Source organism: Hemicordylus capensis, chromosome 3 (assembly GCF_027244095.1).
Source record: "Hemicordylus capensis ecotype Gifberg chromosome 3, rHemCap1.1.pri, whole genome shotgun sequence".
Taxonomy (NCBI): domain Eukaryota; kingdom Metazoa; phylum Chordata; class Lepidosauria; order Squamata; family Cordylidae; genus Hemicordylus; species Hemicordylus capensis.
This window is the reverse complement of record NC_069659.1, coordinates 337,782,136-337,798,210: the sequence shown is the minus strand read 5'-3', so window position 1 is coordinate 337,798,210 and position 16,075 is coordinate 337,782,136. Positions and strand designations below refer to the sequence as shown.

The 16,075-nt window shown below is 44.0% G+C and overlaps 1 protein-coding gene across 3 annotated transcripts in view; it reads right to left on the bottom strand.

Moving 5' to 3' along the window:
- The window catches only part of FNDC3B (fibronectin type III domain containing 3B), a 447,770-nt gene that overhangs the window by 65,897 nt on the left and 365,798 nt on the right, over window positions 1-16,075 (bottom strand). For all 3 annotated transcript variants that reach the window (XM_053308096.1, XM_053308093.1, XM_053308094.1), the window contains 2 exons: window positions 14,066-14,346; window positions 501-713 (listed from right to left, as the gene is read on the bottom strand). In XM_053308096.1, coding sequence (XP_053164071.1) covers window positions 501-713; window positions 14,066-14,346 — 494 coding nt within the window. The remainder of the gene's footprint in view (window positions 1-500; window positions 714-14,065; window positions 14,347-16,075) is intronic.

The window sequence follows — 16,075 nt, the reverse complement described above, 5'->3', positions numbered from 1 at the left end:
ATTCCTGCCTGCAGCCTTGGAGAAGCCACTGCCAGTCTATGTAGACAATACTGAGCTAGATAGACCAATGGTCTGACTCAGTATATGGCAGCTTCCTATGTTCCTATGTACCTTAGAGATCACCAAGATCTCACTGTTTTCCCTCTCTGAAGCTCAGTGTAAGATCTGGGAGATTCTCTCACTCTCCAGGATTGAGTGAAGGGTGCAGGCATCTCTGAGATATTGTACTGACTTTGGAAAAAGCTGGGATAACAGCAAGATGCCTTGCCACTGCTGTGGGATATCCACCATGGGATATCTGCACCCTTGCGTAGGCTCTCCAGTAGCAGAGTGCCAACAGAAAAGATCAATCTATTCAGCGGCCAATGCAACTAGTCTTCTCCCCTAGTGCGCACAAACCTACAATTAATTAAGCAGACAAACAGACCTCTTTGCAGTTCTTGACACATGTATAAAGCTGCATTTCAGAACTGGTTTGACAGAGCGGTGCTCACTCTCACCTTTTGTTCCTGTCTTCTATCTGTAAGATGTACACCATGTCATCAGTGGCGTGCTGCTTGGAGCTACTCTCACCCCATTTCAGCTTCAGGCTCTGAGGACCTGCTGCAGTACACTCGAGCCGTGGAGGTAAGGGTGGCAGTGGCCTGGTCTTTGCCTTAATGAAGTGGCTGAAAGGTCCAGCTCCAATCGCATTGACAGCCTGAATCCGGATCCTGTGATTGGAGAAAAAACACAACACCAAAATCATTTTTCAAATCCACTGGGTTCTCCATCATTGCAGCAGTTACACAGAAGGCAACCAATAATGTGTTCAAAAAGTTAAACTGAAAGTCCCAGAACACAAGAGTGTCAACTTAGTTTAAAAACTCTGCAAAAGGTTCAAAATAGATTTCAAATGAATGACACAAAGAAGAAGTACTAGGAGGAGTCCAAACTACTGCTATCTTGAAATGCCCCCTCCCCATTTACCCCCCACCCAGTCGCAGGTAGCAAAAATGGAACCAAATCATTTCAGCAATCTCTGGAGTGTGGGGAAGTGAAGGTAACCAGTGCTCTGTCTGGCAATTACCATTTTTACCCCAGAACGCCACAACTATAAACCATGACTTGCCTGCACATTTGGAAACATGGTTTGAGTTCTAAACTATGGCTAGTGCAAGCCAAGATATGGCATGTTGTGTGAACTGAGCCAGAATGTTTTACTCAAGTGACCCTGGGAGTTAAATGCCCTGAGTTAAGGCATTTTGGAAGCAATAAGCAATACTTTATTTTCCTTGCAAAACAGAAGGAAATGGGGTCCCATTTTTTCTGGTCATGGCTTCCATATATTAGAAAAGTTGTCATTTAAACAGGCATGTGCCATTGTCAACAGATGCAATGTGAATTCTTTTTTGTGCTCCAATATTTCATACCTAAGTACAAAATATAAAACGAGAAATGTCCTATCAAAGGGCATGTAAGCGGATACAAATGGCAGAAGACATTAATCTTCAGCACCCTGAAATGCCTGGATGCTTTTCTGACATGTAGCAATCACAGACCTGCTTCAGAACTGGCCCACAATCACTAGGAAAAAGAGATCTGAGGAAGACTAGAGAATAATGGCAGCTGCTTCCCACCCATCTGTGGCATGTAACGGGGTCACAGAGGACTCCCAGATGGGACAGAAAACCATTATGGTTTGTGTTCCAGGACTGTTCATATCAACGTGCATCAAGTAAGAACCTAAGTGCAGACACTTTCTCAAGTGCTTTTTTGGAGTGACCTACTCTCAACTCATGACTCCTCTATTGAAATCTCTTACTAGAGGACAATTGTAGTGATAGTTTTGGGGAACTGGCGTTTGGACCTCTTGAACAGGGATGAGAGCTGTGTATCTCTAGTGGAAAATGTCCTGCCATACATCTTTGAATTCAAATAACCTCTTGCAATACCCTCAGATATTTTGTTGTCATTGGGTGCAGCTCTCTTGATTCTGTATTCTGCGCAGTTAGGCCAGTTCAAGTGGAGTACTGGATAAATGACATTTTTGCCATATAGCACAAGCCTCTGTAACTAATTGTCAAAAATGTACAAACGAAGCTCAACCATAAATTGATCCTCAAAATAAACAAAGACCAAAAAGAAAAAAGAAAAAAAAAAGAACCCCAGTATATTTAAAACTGGACTAATTTTAGCTGGAACACCATGGCCTAATTTTTCCATTTATAAAATGTACCAACTACAGGAGAGGGCAACTTGAACAGAAATGATAACTTTTGTCAGTTTATCCGATTCTTCTGCCCTCTCCCCAGTAGAAACAACACAAGAAGCATTAGTTAAGCATATTACTGGGTCTCCCCCCATTTCCCAGTGCCAAAAGGGAAGCCCTCCATTTTGGGGGGAAGGGAAATGAGGAGTTGGTGGTCTCAATGCAATGGGTGCTCTGCATCTGAGCCTTTGCGATTGGTCGATGCAATCACTTGTCTTTGTGGATGCCTTTAAGTCTTTTGTGAACTACTGAATCTACCCATGCACACAGATTTCAGCTTTTGTAGGTGTTTGCTTGGAACACGTGCAAAAAAACTTAATCCGTTTCAGATTGACTGCTGGGATTCTTGTGCATCCTTAGGTGAGACTTCCCTCACTGGCTAGAACAATGAAAGGTGGAAGAAGAATACCGTTCTCACTGAAGAAAAAAAGAAAGAAAATCAGACTCTGTTGACTCTGAGGAAGATTTTAATCACAACACATTGTGATTAAATGACATAGTGTTGGTGCAGTGGTTAGAGCGCTGGACTAGGACAATGGAGACCAGAGTTCGAATCCTCATTCAGCCATGAAACTCCTTGGGTGACCATCATTTATCTCTCAGTCTAACCTATCACATAGGACTGTTGTGAGGATCAACACAACCATGTATACCACTCTGGGCTCCTTGGAGGAAGAGCGGGATATAAAAGTAAAAATAAAATAAGTAAAATAGACACACTGGATTTTTGATTATTCTCTTTCCACAAGAATAAGCCTTCCAGTTGAGGCAACCCTCTTCTCTCTCTTTCTGGATGCTTTACATGCCCCACCCTTTCTCTTCAACAAGCTGCAGGTAGGATGGTTCAGCCACTAGATAGTGTGAGGCAGCCCACAGGGATGTCTGCAGGTTTGTAGGGGCTCTCAGCAAAGTGCCCTCCATGAGCGCCCTCCTACCTGGATGGGCCCCAAGAGAGTCAGTCTGCCACTCCAACATAAAGGCTCTGGGCACAGAAGTGGCCTCGGAGATGAGCAGTGGTCCTTTCTGAGGGCCTTTGGCAGCTCCTCAATAAAGCTGACCCCTGACATGGGCTGTGGCAGGTGGAGATTTTGGGGGGTGCCATTAAAGGGGGACAAATTGTCCTGCTAACTGGGCGAAGAGGCAGTTTTCAAAGTGGTGGTTCTCTCTTCCGTTTAGCAGGGGGAGAGCAAGTGGCACTATCCAACCCCAGCACAGCACTCTTCCAGTGGTTGTTGCTGGTGTCTGCCTTGTGTTTCTTTTTCAACACTGAGCCTTTTTGGGACAGGGAATCATCTTCTTTATTATTTATTTTTCTATATAAACTGTTTTGAGAACTTGTTCAAAAGTGGTATATACATATTTATAGTAGTAGTAGTAGTAGTAGTAGTAGTAGTAGTAGTAGTTTATTGTATTTCCCCCCATCCTGGGTGGTACAATTTGGATTCAAGGACGGGCCTAACTGAAGTATGACTTGGATGCTCCCCCTCACTTCCAGTTAAAATTATATACAGTAAGGCAGAATCTTGTGGTACTATAATAAACTGTAACTGGGGGTTGATGGTAGTTCAGCAACATCTGGGGTAGCACAGATTGGGAATCCCTGTGGTAAGTTGACAAAACATATTTTTAACTGAATGTTGGGGGAGGCACTAAAGTTGAACTGCATATAGCAGACATCAGCCCAGTGTGAACTATTTTGGGTAACAAATGACTTGTTTTTGTTTTGTTTTGTTTTTGCATTCAGAAGGAAAGCAACTTTATTTTGCATTTGTTGAGGTATCCAAAGTTCTGGGGAGCAGCTGGAACATTTCATGAGCTCAGAACATTTTGCTCTCACAAGCAGCTTCTCTTCCTCTGTCTTTCCCCCTTGCCAACATCCTGCATCACCCAATGGGGAAGCTAGAGGGGAGGTTCTGCTTCAGTGGCAGGTTGCAGAGCTGACATGCTGACTGAGCAGACATACAGCTCACTTGAGCATCAGTTTCACAGGGTGAGTTGTATATATTCTCAAATTATCCAATTTTTTAAAAAAAATCAAAATATGCATATATAACACCATTAAACATAAGCACATTTTATGCAAAGTGGAGATTTTCTTGGGTGAAGTGTCCTCTTATTTCCACTTTTTTGGCTATGGATGTTGACTTTTCTCACCATCTGGACCTGGCAATCCTAGACCAGCAGGATGGTGAGGAAGGAGATTATTTCTTTTAAAATTCATAAGACCACTGCTGCCACCTTGTGCCACTGCCCAATTATTTGAGAGGTCAGCCTGGCACCCTCCAAGAACTGGAGCCCTAGGCAACCACCGAGTGGACAGACTAGCCTTGTTTGGATGTTTCTCTCAGACACCAAAATGTCCCAGGCCAATTCTGCCAGAAAGGACAACTACAGCAACTGTGAAAGAGCCAATGATTTCAAAAGCTCAGAACCAAAATATTTCATCTTCATCAAGCCTTCCTATTTTGCTGGTGCTGACAGCAAGAACCTCCTGCCGTTTATTTTGTTTACAACAACCTAATCACCAGATTTGCTCAGCCAGAACAAGCACCATCAACTTTACTGCTGACTGACTTGGCCCAATGCTTTGTGCACTGAGAAACTGAAGACATCCCTGGTGGCACCGATTAATTGCCCAATTAGACAAGCTCCTTCTTTCAAGAACACAGGAAGCATCGCCTCATACACAAAAGCGGCCAAACCACTGCATTTGATGCCTCTGTGCAATGACAAGGTCGCACAACTTTGCTTTGTCATTTAAAACAGTCCATTATTTGTGCCACAGCCAGCTCAAAAAGCTAACAGCCCACAAGGCTGGGCCTGTAAATATACAGGAGTTTGCCATTCATTAAGTACACTGTGTTGGTTGATGTGTGGAGACAGAGGCGGGTTTAGCCACGGACCTCAGGGACCAGGTTTGTGGCCTCCTGGGGGGGGCTCTGAATGATATGGGGCTTCCCCAGAGCCCCACCCCGATGCTGTTCTGCTGCCCCACGCCAATATTTGCCATCTTTACTGCTAGGGGTGGGTGGTGAGCAGAGCAGGCTTCCCCCTCCCCACAGCGGTGGCCTGTCTGGTGGGCAGACCTGTGCAGTGTGGCTATGGCACACAGCATGCTGTGATGTCACCGACATGCAACATTTCATATCCACACTGTGCAGGTGCACCCACTGACAGGCCGCCACCAAGGGGGGAGGCCTGCTCCACTTGCTGCTCACCCCCCACCCCTGGTGGTGAAGATGGCAAATATTGGCACAGGGCAGCAGCACAGTGTCGGAGCAGGCGCGGGCAGGGCAATGGGGCACTTGGGAGCCCCCCAATCATGTGAAGCCACTCCTCCCTGGAGACAGGAGCCGTGGCAGGGTGGCAGCCTTTGAAGCCCTTCAGGTCTGGGCTGTTTTGGACCTAGGTGTGCCCTTGTGTGGAGGAAGAAATCTCCCGGATCTGTAAAGGGCTAAAGAGGAACACTTAATCCACGTGTAATAAAATGCATATATCAGACATCAGTCCAGTATGAAAAAGGTGGAAGACAACTTTGCACGTCTTGCCATATTTCATGCATGCCAATTGGTCGTCTGAAGAAGAAAAAAGAGAGATGAATTATTTTGTCCAAAGAAAAAATAAACCGGCCCTCAAATGTCACCAATGGCAAAAGAACAGAGTGTATAAATTATGCCAATCCTTGTCTAAAATTTGTGCCCAATTAGTCCCTGGATGCTGGAATAAGAAGTCACATTGACATATTAGTATTGTGTGGTAGTGGATGACGAACTCCCAGCCTCTCCTAGCAACTTTTCAAGATCTTATTCTATAGGCACAAATGAAATAGCATAAGCTATTTCTCATTTCAGCATCTGAAAAAGTGAACAGTCGTCTAAACCTCTTCATGCTTCTAAAACATAATAAGTTTGCTTTTTAAGTACTACAAAGACCATGTTATTAAAAAAATATAAATATATCAGTCCACCTGAGGATTTTTAATACATTTTTACAAGTTTTAAAACTTTAAACAAATTCATTAAAAATCAACAGGTGGACTGATCTCCTTGAATGTCCCAACATTCAATGCTATTGTCATTTAGGAAAACCACATGACATTTCAGAGTTTTCTGCCCAGCCATTTAGGAGTTATTAATATTTTTGAATTTCCCATTGACTTATGGGAAATCCTATGAGGAAATTATGATTTAAATCAAAAACTCAGGCTCTCCTAGTGGTGGCCAATGCTCACTGAATAAGTTTGCTCCATTATCGATCTGCCACTGACAGAATGCTTTGGCAGCCGATCTTCATAATGTAAATTTTCTGTTAAAATGTGAGAATTCCTTTGACTTGCACAGGAGGATCAAAGGCTTAGAGCTGAGTCAATATTTCATGAGAAATGTCTGCAACTCCCTGTTGGGCTTTCAAGACAGAGTCAATGAAAAGTATTTTTCCCGGAAGGCATAGAAGCCTTGTCATAGGTTATTTTTTCTGCCTCAACACTTATCTTTTATTGTTCTCACTAGACATCTTCCAAAGCTTATTCAGTGAAGCAAAATTGTTTATTCGGTGTTTAATTGGCCATATAGTAAAGTTAACGCTTATGAGGTTTAAGGTTTTTTTAATTATTCATAGCAGAGTCATACAGACGCCAAGGCGTAAAAAATAAGTGTTTTGTGGTCCTGCTATAGTGAGCACTTGCTAAGCAGGATCCACTCTGGTTTGTACTTAGATGCGTGACTACCTGTGAGCACTGTTTGTGGTAAGATATCCCCCTCAGGGAATGGGGCTGTAGCTCAGTGGTAGAGCATCTGATTTGCATGCAGGAGGTCCCAGGTTCAATTCCCAGCAGCTCCAGTAGGGCTGAGAGAGTCTCCAACCTGAAACCTAGGAGAGCCTCAATGCAGACGTTACTCAGCTAGATGGACCCGTGCACTAACTCAGAATAAGGCAGATTGCTATGTTCCAAAATACTTCTCCGCACAGAGCTGGGAAGTTTTAAAGATTAGTATTATAAATCAGATTGTGCACAATTCATTACCCCAATTCTGTACACCCCCCTCAAAAGGTCAACCCGGCAAGCTGAGTTATAAAAAATAAGCATGTATTTGCGTGCTTTGCTTAATTTATTCAGGTTTAGCTTGTCACAGACAAGGAAATGGAGGTACAAAAAGCATTGTTGTCTAATTGTTTTACTGATGAAGTCCTGCTCAGCCTCCTAATGGCTTCTGGCATATTTTCAAGCTTATTTCTGCAGATATTCTGCAAGTTTCTGCAGATATACAGGGTGGAAACTTGCTTTTTAAAACACATGCACAGCCAAATGAAAAGCCGAGACTCATACTGAATTATGTGCTTGCTTGTACCCTGCTGGTGTGTTTCGCAGACTACAGGAAACACCTATATCGGGCAGCAGCAATATAGGAAGATGCTGGAAGGCATAATCTCATACTATGCGGGAGATGGTAGTGATAAACCCCTCCTGTATTCTACCAAAGAAAACCACAGGGTTCTATGGTTGCCAGAAGCTGACACCGACCTGATGGCACACTTTACCTTTACAAGGCAACTAACAATGCATGGTATACATCGACAGATCAGATTATGTATGTCAACAAGGCCTATAGCACTGCCCACACCCTCTCCAATACTCTGCTTCAATGATTCTGTGTCAGTAACCGTCTATAGGTTGTAGAAACCCCTTGGGCAAGTTTCTGGCTGTTGGCAACTGGGGTTCAGGGTCAGCCCTTCTATGACCCCACCAAGACTCCTAAGACCCTGGCTAGAGCCTTTGGAGTCAGGTGATATATAAATGAATTAATTAATAATGGGGAGGAGAGCTGGCCTTATTGTAGTGAAGCAGGGTGTGCCTTGCTTTGCATTTGGATGAGTGACTATATTTGAGCACTGTAAAATATCCCCCTTAGGAGACTGGGCTGTAGCTCAGTGGAAGAGCATGATGGCATGCAGAAGGTCCCAGGTTCACTCTCTGGCATCTCCAGGTAGGGCTGGGAGAGACTCCTGCCCGAAACCTCTGAGAACCACTGCCAGTCAGTGTAGACAATACTGAGCTAGATTGACCAATGGGCTGACTCAGTATAAGGCAGCTTCCTCTATTACAGGGCTACACAACTTCGGCCCTTCAGGTGCTACAGTGGCCAGTAGTCAGGAATGATGGGAGCTGTATTTGGACATATGAGTCGAGATGAGCCGAGTTACCTCAGGTGGTGGGCTGGAGAAGTGTCAGGTGCTGCTATCTGCTTCTCCCCACCACAGATGCCAGCCCACCAGCCTGCCCGCTGCGTCACCTCTCCTCCTTCCCTCTCCCCACTCACCCACATGTTCTTTCCTACTTCTGGCTGCCCCCCCCACCAGCACCACTCATTACCCAGTGGTGTTTTAGTGGTGTATCTTGCCACTCACCACTGCCACAGCTCCTACTGCTGTGTAATCCCAGGTAAGGAGAGGATGTTGTATGTCACTAGGGGAGGAAGAGCGGTGCACTCTGTGCTTTTCGGGGGTGGAGGGGAGAATGAAACAGACCATCACAACCGCTTTGTGAACTTATGCTGAAAAGTGGTACAGAGAAACCTCGCTCGCAGATTTAACATCTGCCATTGCGCGTATCCAAGAGTGTCTAATTGACACCCATTTTCATTATTTGCAGATACAAAAGGGTTAAAACCCACCAATCTTCAGTTCCTAGACGGCCAGAAATGACAGTGGAGATATCTTCTGGCTGCCATTTTGTCTGCCGGGGCCATTTTGTGGCTCATTACTTTAAAAAAAGCCCACTGATTTTCCCCGTGGTTTGTGGGGGCACTGTGCGCTTTGTGGGGGCATTCCTGGGCACATGCAGACCCCATAGAGCATGGTACAGTAAGCAATTTCATATTTTTAGCTGGTTTTAAAGTGTTTTCCCTCCATTCTGGAACCTCCCCGCCCCATTTCCCATTGGCATAATGCCTTGTTATTCATGGTTTTGTTCCTCGAGGTAGTAGGCAAGGAACAAAACCCCCATGAGTCATGAGGTTTGCCTGTATATAAAAACAACACCACATGCCACCGGAGTGGGTGGAGGACAGCACCTTGCTGCCTCAGGTGTTTAGAGGACTGGGCTAGCCTTCTTGGTGCTGGGATCAACCTGAGACAAAAGGCTAAGGGAGGAGGACAAGTCGCCGACTGTGCTGTGATGCTGACCAGCACATCCCATGGAAAGACTCAAGGAGGCTCTGCTCCTGCTCCAGAAAGTGGCAAGGAAGCCAGCTCTTCTGCAGGGCTATGGGATCGATACACTGATGATGATGTGCCATTGCACTGCATCGCAGAATTACTTGAAAAGTGCCATGTGCCAGAGACATCCCACAGGACCCAATGGCAAGGTGAAGCCCTGGAAGCTGTGCCTTGCAAAGGAAAGAGCTCTGGATTAGAAGGCAGTGTGTTGTAATGGTTGGAGCATTGGACTAGGGTCAGAGTGGCCTGAATTCAAATCCCCATTCAGTCCTGAAACTCACTGGGTGACTTTGGGTCAATCACTTAGCCTGATCTACCTCACAGGGTATCTATGATGATAAACATAACCAGATATACTGTTCTGGGCTCCTTGGAGGGAGAGCAGGATATAAATGTAAAAATCAATCAATCAATCAATCAAATATCAAGTCCAACATTCTCCTCCCCCTGCGGCCAACGAGAGAGAGAGAAAGAGAATGAACAATTTCCTCATGGTTTGTTCCCCAACAATTGGTACTAAGAGATACTCCCCCTTGGAGAGCAGTATCATGGTGAAGAGCTGCTGACAGACCTCTCCACCATGAATTTGTCAGTGGACAGATCTTTTTGCAGCTCTGGTACGATATTTTAGACAAATGATCATTCATTTTTCTCAGACATCCGCAGGGGGAAAAAAATCACAATAATTAACAATTGTCACTTATTTATCCACATAGGCACATTAACAGAGTTAATATGCACATTTAATAATCACAGGATCTAAAAAATGAGTGTGTTCCACGGTGCAATGAAGCAGCCTTCTTCCGTAGAAACCCTTAATGGCTTCCTATATTTAGAATGCACATTGTAATTAGTTTGATCTTTACTTATTCATGCTACAATGCTAGACCAGCCATCATTGTTTTCAGACATCTAGAGACAAAGAGAAGGTCAAAGAACATAGTGAACAAATGGCAATGAGCAAGGAAAAGACATCAGTGGGAAGTTTAAAGACTATTCTATGGGCAGGTGCACCAGCAATGCAATATATGGGATCAGGTGCTATCCCTACACACCAGTGCAATGCTGTCCCAGAGCTTGCAGTGTTTCACCACCAAGGGTGCACACGAGCAACAGCGCAAGCAAGGACTTCCTCTTCATCCACACATGCCCTCCTCCCTCCAGCAACATAGCACTGTCACTGAAAGCCATTTGTGTGGCCTTGGCTGGTGCAGAGAGCTAAAGGGTCAGTCCCAGGGTTTATAAAAATTGATGGGTTTTTTAAAAATCAGATTTTAAAAAATTTAAATCAGATTTTAATTTTTAAAAATTCATGAAAAAAGAACCTTGGTCAAAGATATCATCATGCATCCCCAAATATAGGTTGGCTTTCACACAGGCTAGATGTAGATGCCTTCCCTCTGCTGTTCTTGAAGGTCGCTACAGTGGGACTCCTTATGCGGAGCGTCTATGCCCTTGTGGTGATGGGGAAGTTGAATCTATCGAACATGTTCTGCTTCATTGCTCTGTTTATGGGACTTACATCTAGAATTAATATTTCCATTGCTGGCTCGTTCCCCAGGAAATTTGCCTAGCCAACAAGTGGCCTTCCTGCTTGAGGACAGTATTCCTGCCATTACTTGGAAAGTGGTGGGCTTCTGTGCGGCAGCTCAAAGATTGCGTTGGCTTCTAATTAATAAATCCAGTGCTGCCCTATAGCTTTTTATTTATAGTATAGTTGGTGGGTTTTGAGACTGTTGACCTGTTACCTTTTAAATTGTTATTTATGCTTTTATTTCAACTGCATATTCACTCTGTCTTATTTATACATTTTTGAGTTTTAGTAATTAACTCCCTCCTTAAGATTGGGAGGCTTTTGGTGGTTTCGGGAATATTTTATTTATTTATTTATTTATTTATTTGATTTATATACCCTAGGGTATTGTGATATAAGTGGTATTACGTTTTTATAACCGTGTTATATGTTCTATTCTATTTCCTTGTTGTGCTGGTCATAGACTGTAATAAATCTTGAACTGATAGCATCATGAATGTCAATCATAACTTCTAATTATATTCTATGAACATGTTAACAGCAGTATATGGGGATTATGGGGATGAGAGATAACAGACCTGATCAGTCCTATTCTGCAGGTGGTGTACAAGCAGCGCGCGCACACACAGTCAAGTCCTTGACCCCCTCTCTATTAGTGTAAAGCTATTAGGCCCATTCACACATTATGTTCAACACTAGTACAATGAGTGTACAGTGTACACAGGGACAAATCTGTACACAAGTACAGTCATTCACATGTTATGTTGAATGCAGGTACAGCAGCGCACTTCCTATCTGTACCATGCATTTGGGGGCCTTTTAAAATGAACCTAGGTACAGTAATTCACACCAACATGTGTACGAGTTTACAGACATCTGTATACTCGTACAGCATAATGTTTGAATCAGGCTAAAGAAGACCAATAAATTATTTGGGGGATGGAGAAGATCTGAGCAAGGAGGAAGAGTCTGGATATAAATGCAAGGGATAAGGGAGGGAAACAGAAAGTAAAAATAAAAATAAAAGTGCACAGAACGTATTCATGAAGTTCTGAGGAAACATTTTCCGAGTGTATCCTCCATTATAGAAGGGAGACAGCTATCATGGCAGCAGTAAGAGAGACCTCATTTGGGAATATTTTAATGATGTTCTTGTACCTGTGGGTAAGACTGGCATGTGTGTGAAATGCAAACAGTGCAACAAAGAAATGCAAGGCCTGGTTGCCCAAATGAAACTGCATTATGAGAAGTGTGTACCTATTATACCTTCTGAAAATGAAACCTACATCTAACCCTGAATATGTATTAAGGTTATATTAGACAAGAATGTACTTTTACTAGAAAAGGCTGATTAAATAGAATCTTCCTGACTAGTGATTAACATCATTAAAACTGAGTCCCTCTGTGAAACGATTTAAATCATGATTTAAAATCAATTTGATTCAAATCAAATCAACCATGATCAGTCCTAAAAATGTGGTCAGTCCAACCCTGTTCAGCCCTTGACACAAGGTAGCAAGAACTTGGAGGAGTTTTTCACTTTGGCCACATTCGGACATCACATGAAACCGGAGTTACATGTAGCTGGGGTTCATTTAACAGCGTGTTTATTTATTTATTTATTTTTACATTTCTATACCGCCTTTCGTTAAAAGAAAACCCCAAGGCGGTTTACAAAAATCAAAACATACAATAAAAGCAATAAAAACATCAAGCAATAAAAACATCAAGCTAAAAACATATAAAACAAGCATAAAAACAAGACAACAGATCCAATGTGTTCCAATGTGTGAAACCGCAGTTTGGACCCTAACTCAAACCAAGGGTTCACTCACCAAGCTCCAATTTGAACCCTCGGTTTGAAGTGAGGTTCACTGCTTGGGCCTCTGTTTTGTGGCTGTCTCCATTATGTCTAAATGCAGAACTGGAGGCAGCCTTCCCTGGTACTGGAGTTGAGGGAAGGAACCTCCTCCTCCTTTCTGTCCTGAATGGTTGCCGTGGCTGTCCATCACTCAAAGGAGGAAGCCCAGCAGCCAGCCCCCCCTCCTCTCAGCAGTATCGCAGACTGCAGAGAGGAGGCCAGCACTTACATCTGGATTTGGACAGGTAAGTGCAAGCAGTGGGTGGGGGAGAGCGGAACTGAGGGTCCCAGTGCTGAGTTATGTCTGAATTCAGCTTTTGTGTCAGACATCCAGAGACAAGAGGTGACCAGAAAGAGATGCCACTGACCACACATTTGTGGGCCCCATCCTTTAGATTTTCTGCTTCAGGCCGTTTCTGTGAAAGGCAGAACATGGATGGATATAGAAGAGGTTGGGAGCTGGGTAAGCCTGCAAGAATCCATCCTAGACCCAAAAGGAGCTGGAGGTACAGAAAGGCTGTACGCGTGGTGCTAAGAGAAAATGGGAAGCAGTTCTTCTTCTGGCTCTATCCCCTTCACCAGGGTTAGGTTTTCCAGTTGTGGTGACTCAGGCTACTGTTTATACAGTGATCACTGTATAGTGATCACTGTATAAACTGATAGGGCTGAAAATGTTAATCAGCTAATTCAGTGCAATCATCTCAAATTTTAATCACAAGAATGAAATTTGTCCCACATTAACTAGTAGGGTTGATAACCAGCAAAATACAGAAACTCAGGACTTCCAAATGATCCGACACTACACAGGTTGAATTATCTTCAACACTTTGGAGCATGGGGAATTGCAATATTGGAAGGACAAATTTACTCTTGATCTGTAACTCTGGATAACTGTAAGTATTCCCTGTCAACATTTGAACGCCCCCTTTTTCAACAGAATGGAAAAGAGAAGGAATCTTCAGCAATCTGGTCTAATTTTAATGAACTGTTTGCATTGTGAAGAAATCTATTCTTAAAAGAAGTTTAAAAAATGATTTACTTATTATATTAGTGATTAAGGTTCTCTCCCCACCCTGACCCCGCTATTTTTGCCCTTTGCCACGCTTTCTCGAATGAATCTTAACATCAGTGCTTAAAGTGTGCTCTGTGATCATAACCTTCCAGGACCGCACTGAAGAACATTATAGTTTTAGATCACACTCACCGGAACATGGTTTCTGGAAGCAGGTCATCAATAACGTAACTCGTGACGTTACCCACTGGGATGGTAATATCGCCAAGGTCAATATTGTAAGAAATGATCTCAGACCCATTATTGCACGGTTCTTCCCAGTTCAGGACAAGGCACACAGAGGGTGACAGTGGATAGGCATCTAAGTGCTCATCGTCTGTCACGTAGAGGGTGGCTACAGCATCAGGCACAGATGCCGGGGCTCGGCAGGTGACGAGGTCACTGTAAGGTCCTGCTCCTGCATGGTTTATCGCCTGCAGAAGAAAACATATATTTCATTTGCTATCATTTTCACTTCATTTCAGTGCATGTACAATGGGCTTAAGATGCAAAAGACCAGAAAGGCAAGCTCACCCCTGAAACTTGACTGGCTTGCCTCAGACAAATCATTATTTCACAACCTCAGGAACATTGGAAGCTGCCTTATACCGAGTCATTCGTTTATCTAGCTCAGAATTGCCTACACAGACTGGCAGCAGCTTCTCCAAAGTTACAGGTAGGAGTATCTCTCAGACCTATCTGGAGACGCCAGGGAGGAAATTTGGAACCTCAGATGCTCTTCTCAGAGTGACCCCATCCTGAAAGGGGAATATCTTACTGTGCTCACATGTGGTCTCCCTATTGAAATGCAAACTAAGGTATACCCTGCTTAGCAAAGAGGGCAATTCATGCTTGCAACCACAAGACCAGCTCTGCTCCAGTTCCCAGTCTGCAAAAAGGAACACTCATCTCCTAAGGTGTTAAATTCTTTGCAGATTCAAAAAGGACTGTGTAAGCTTACCAGCAGTGCGCCACTCCTCACCCCCAAAGTCATGGAGTCTGCTGTCAGGAGACCCCACGGGGAGGACAGGAGGGCATGTGGAACTACAGATGACCACTAGAAGAACCAAAGTTACAGGTGAGTAACCTGTTGTTCTTTGCCATGGTCTCTGTCTTTTACACCAATGGGCGCATAAACAAGCTAGCACCCAAGGAGGAGGGAAGACAACAAAGCAATATGCAATCAACCAGAATTGTTTATTTCAGAAACAAATACATCAACTGAAAATAGACTGCAGGACACTCCTGCCAAATACAGCATCATTCTGTGCCCTGGCATCGATAACATAATGTCGGATAAATGAATGAGGCGAAGCCCAAGTAGCTGCCTGACAAATGGTGTCCAAAGGGACTGCATGATCAAAAGTGACCAAGGCCACCACGGACCTGACTGAGTGGGCCTTAACAGAAGCATGCAACTGCTTATGAGCCAATTCATTAACATAACTCAATTGTAGAAACTATCCATCTGGACATAGATTGAGCAGAAACTTGGAGGCCTTTATGAGGCCCATCATAGAGAACAAACAGGGAAGGAGTTTTTCTCCATTCAGCAGACCTTTGGACATAGAAGGATAATGCCCTTCTAACGTCCAAGCGATGTAACCAACGCTCGGCATTGGAGGAAGGATCCTGGAAAAATACCGGCAGAGTTAATGGCATAGAACGATGGAACACAGAAACCACCTTAGGGAGGAACTGTATATCAGGCCTAAGCACTACCTTGTCCTTGTGAAAGATTAGGTAAGGTGGATCAATCCTCAGGGCCCGCAATTCACTCACCCTCCTAGCGGAGGTGATGGCCACCAGGAAGGCCGCATTCCAGGTAAGGAGACAGGGATTAACTGAAGCCAAAGGCTCAAATGGAGGTCTCATCAATCTGGCCAATACCACAGATAGATCCCAGGTTGGTGACACTACAGGATCATCAGGGAAAACATGGGACAGACCACTGAGGAAACTCTTAAGTACTGGGTCCTTAAATCATGAAACCCGGGATGCCGGAGAATGAGCTACAATTGCAGCCAAATGTACTTAAAGGAATGACAGCTTGAGGCCAGATTCCTTAAGTGGCAGAAAATAATTACAAACATCTTGTACAGAAGGGTTTTACACATCAAACCCATGCAGGCTAGCAAGGGAACCAAAACGAGTCCACTTATG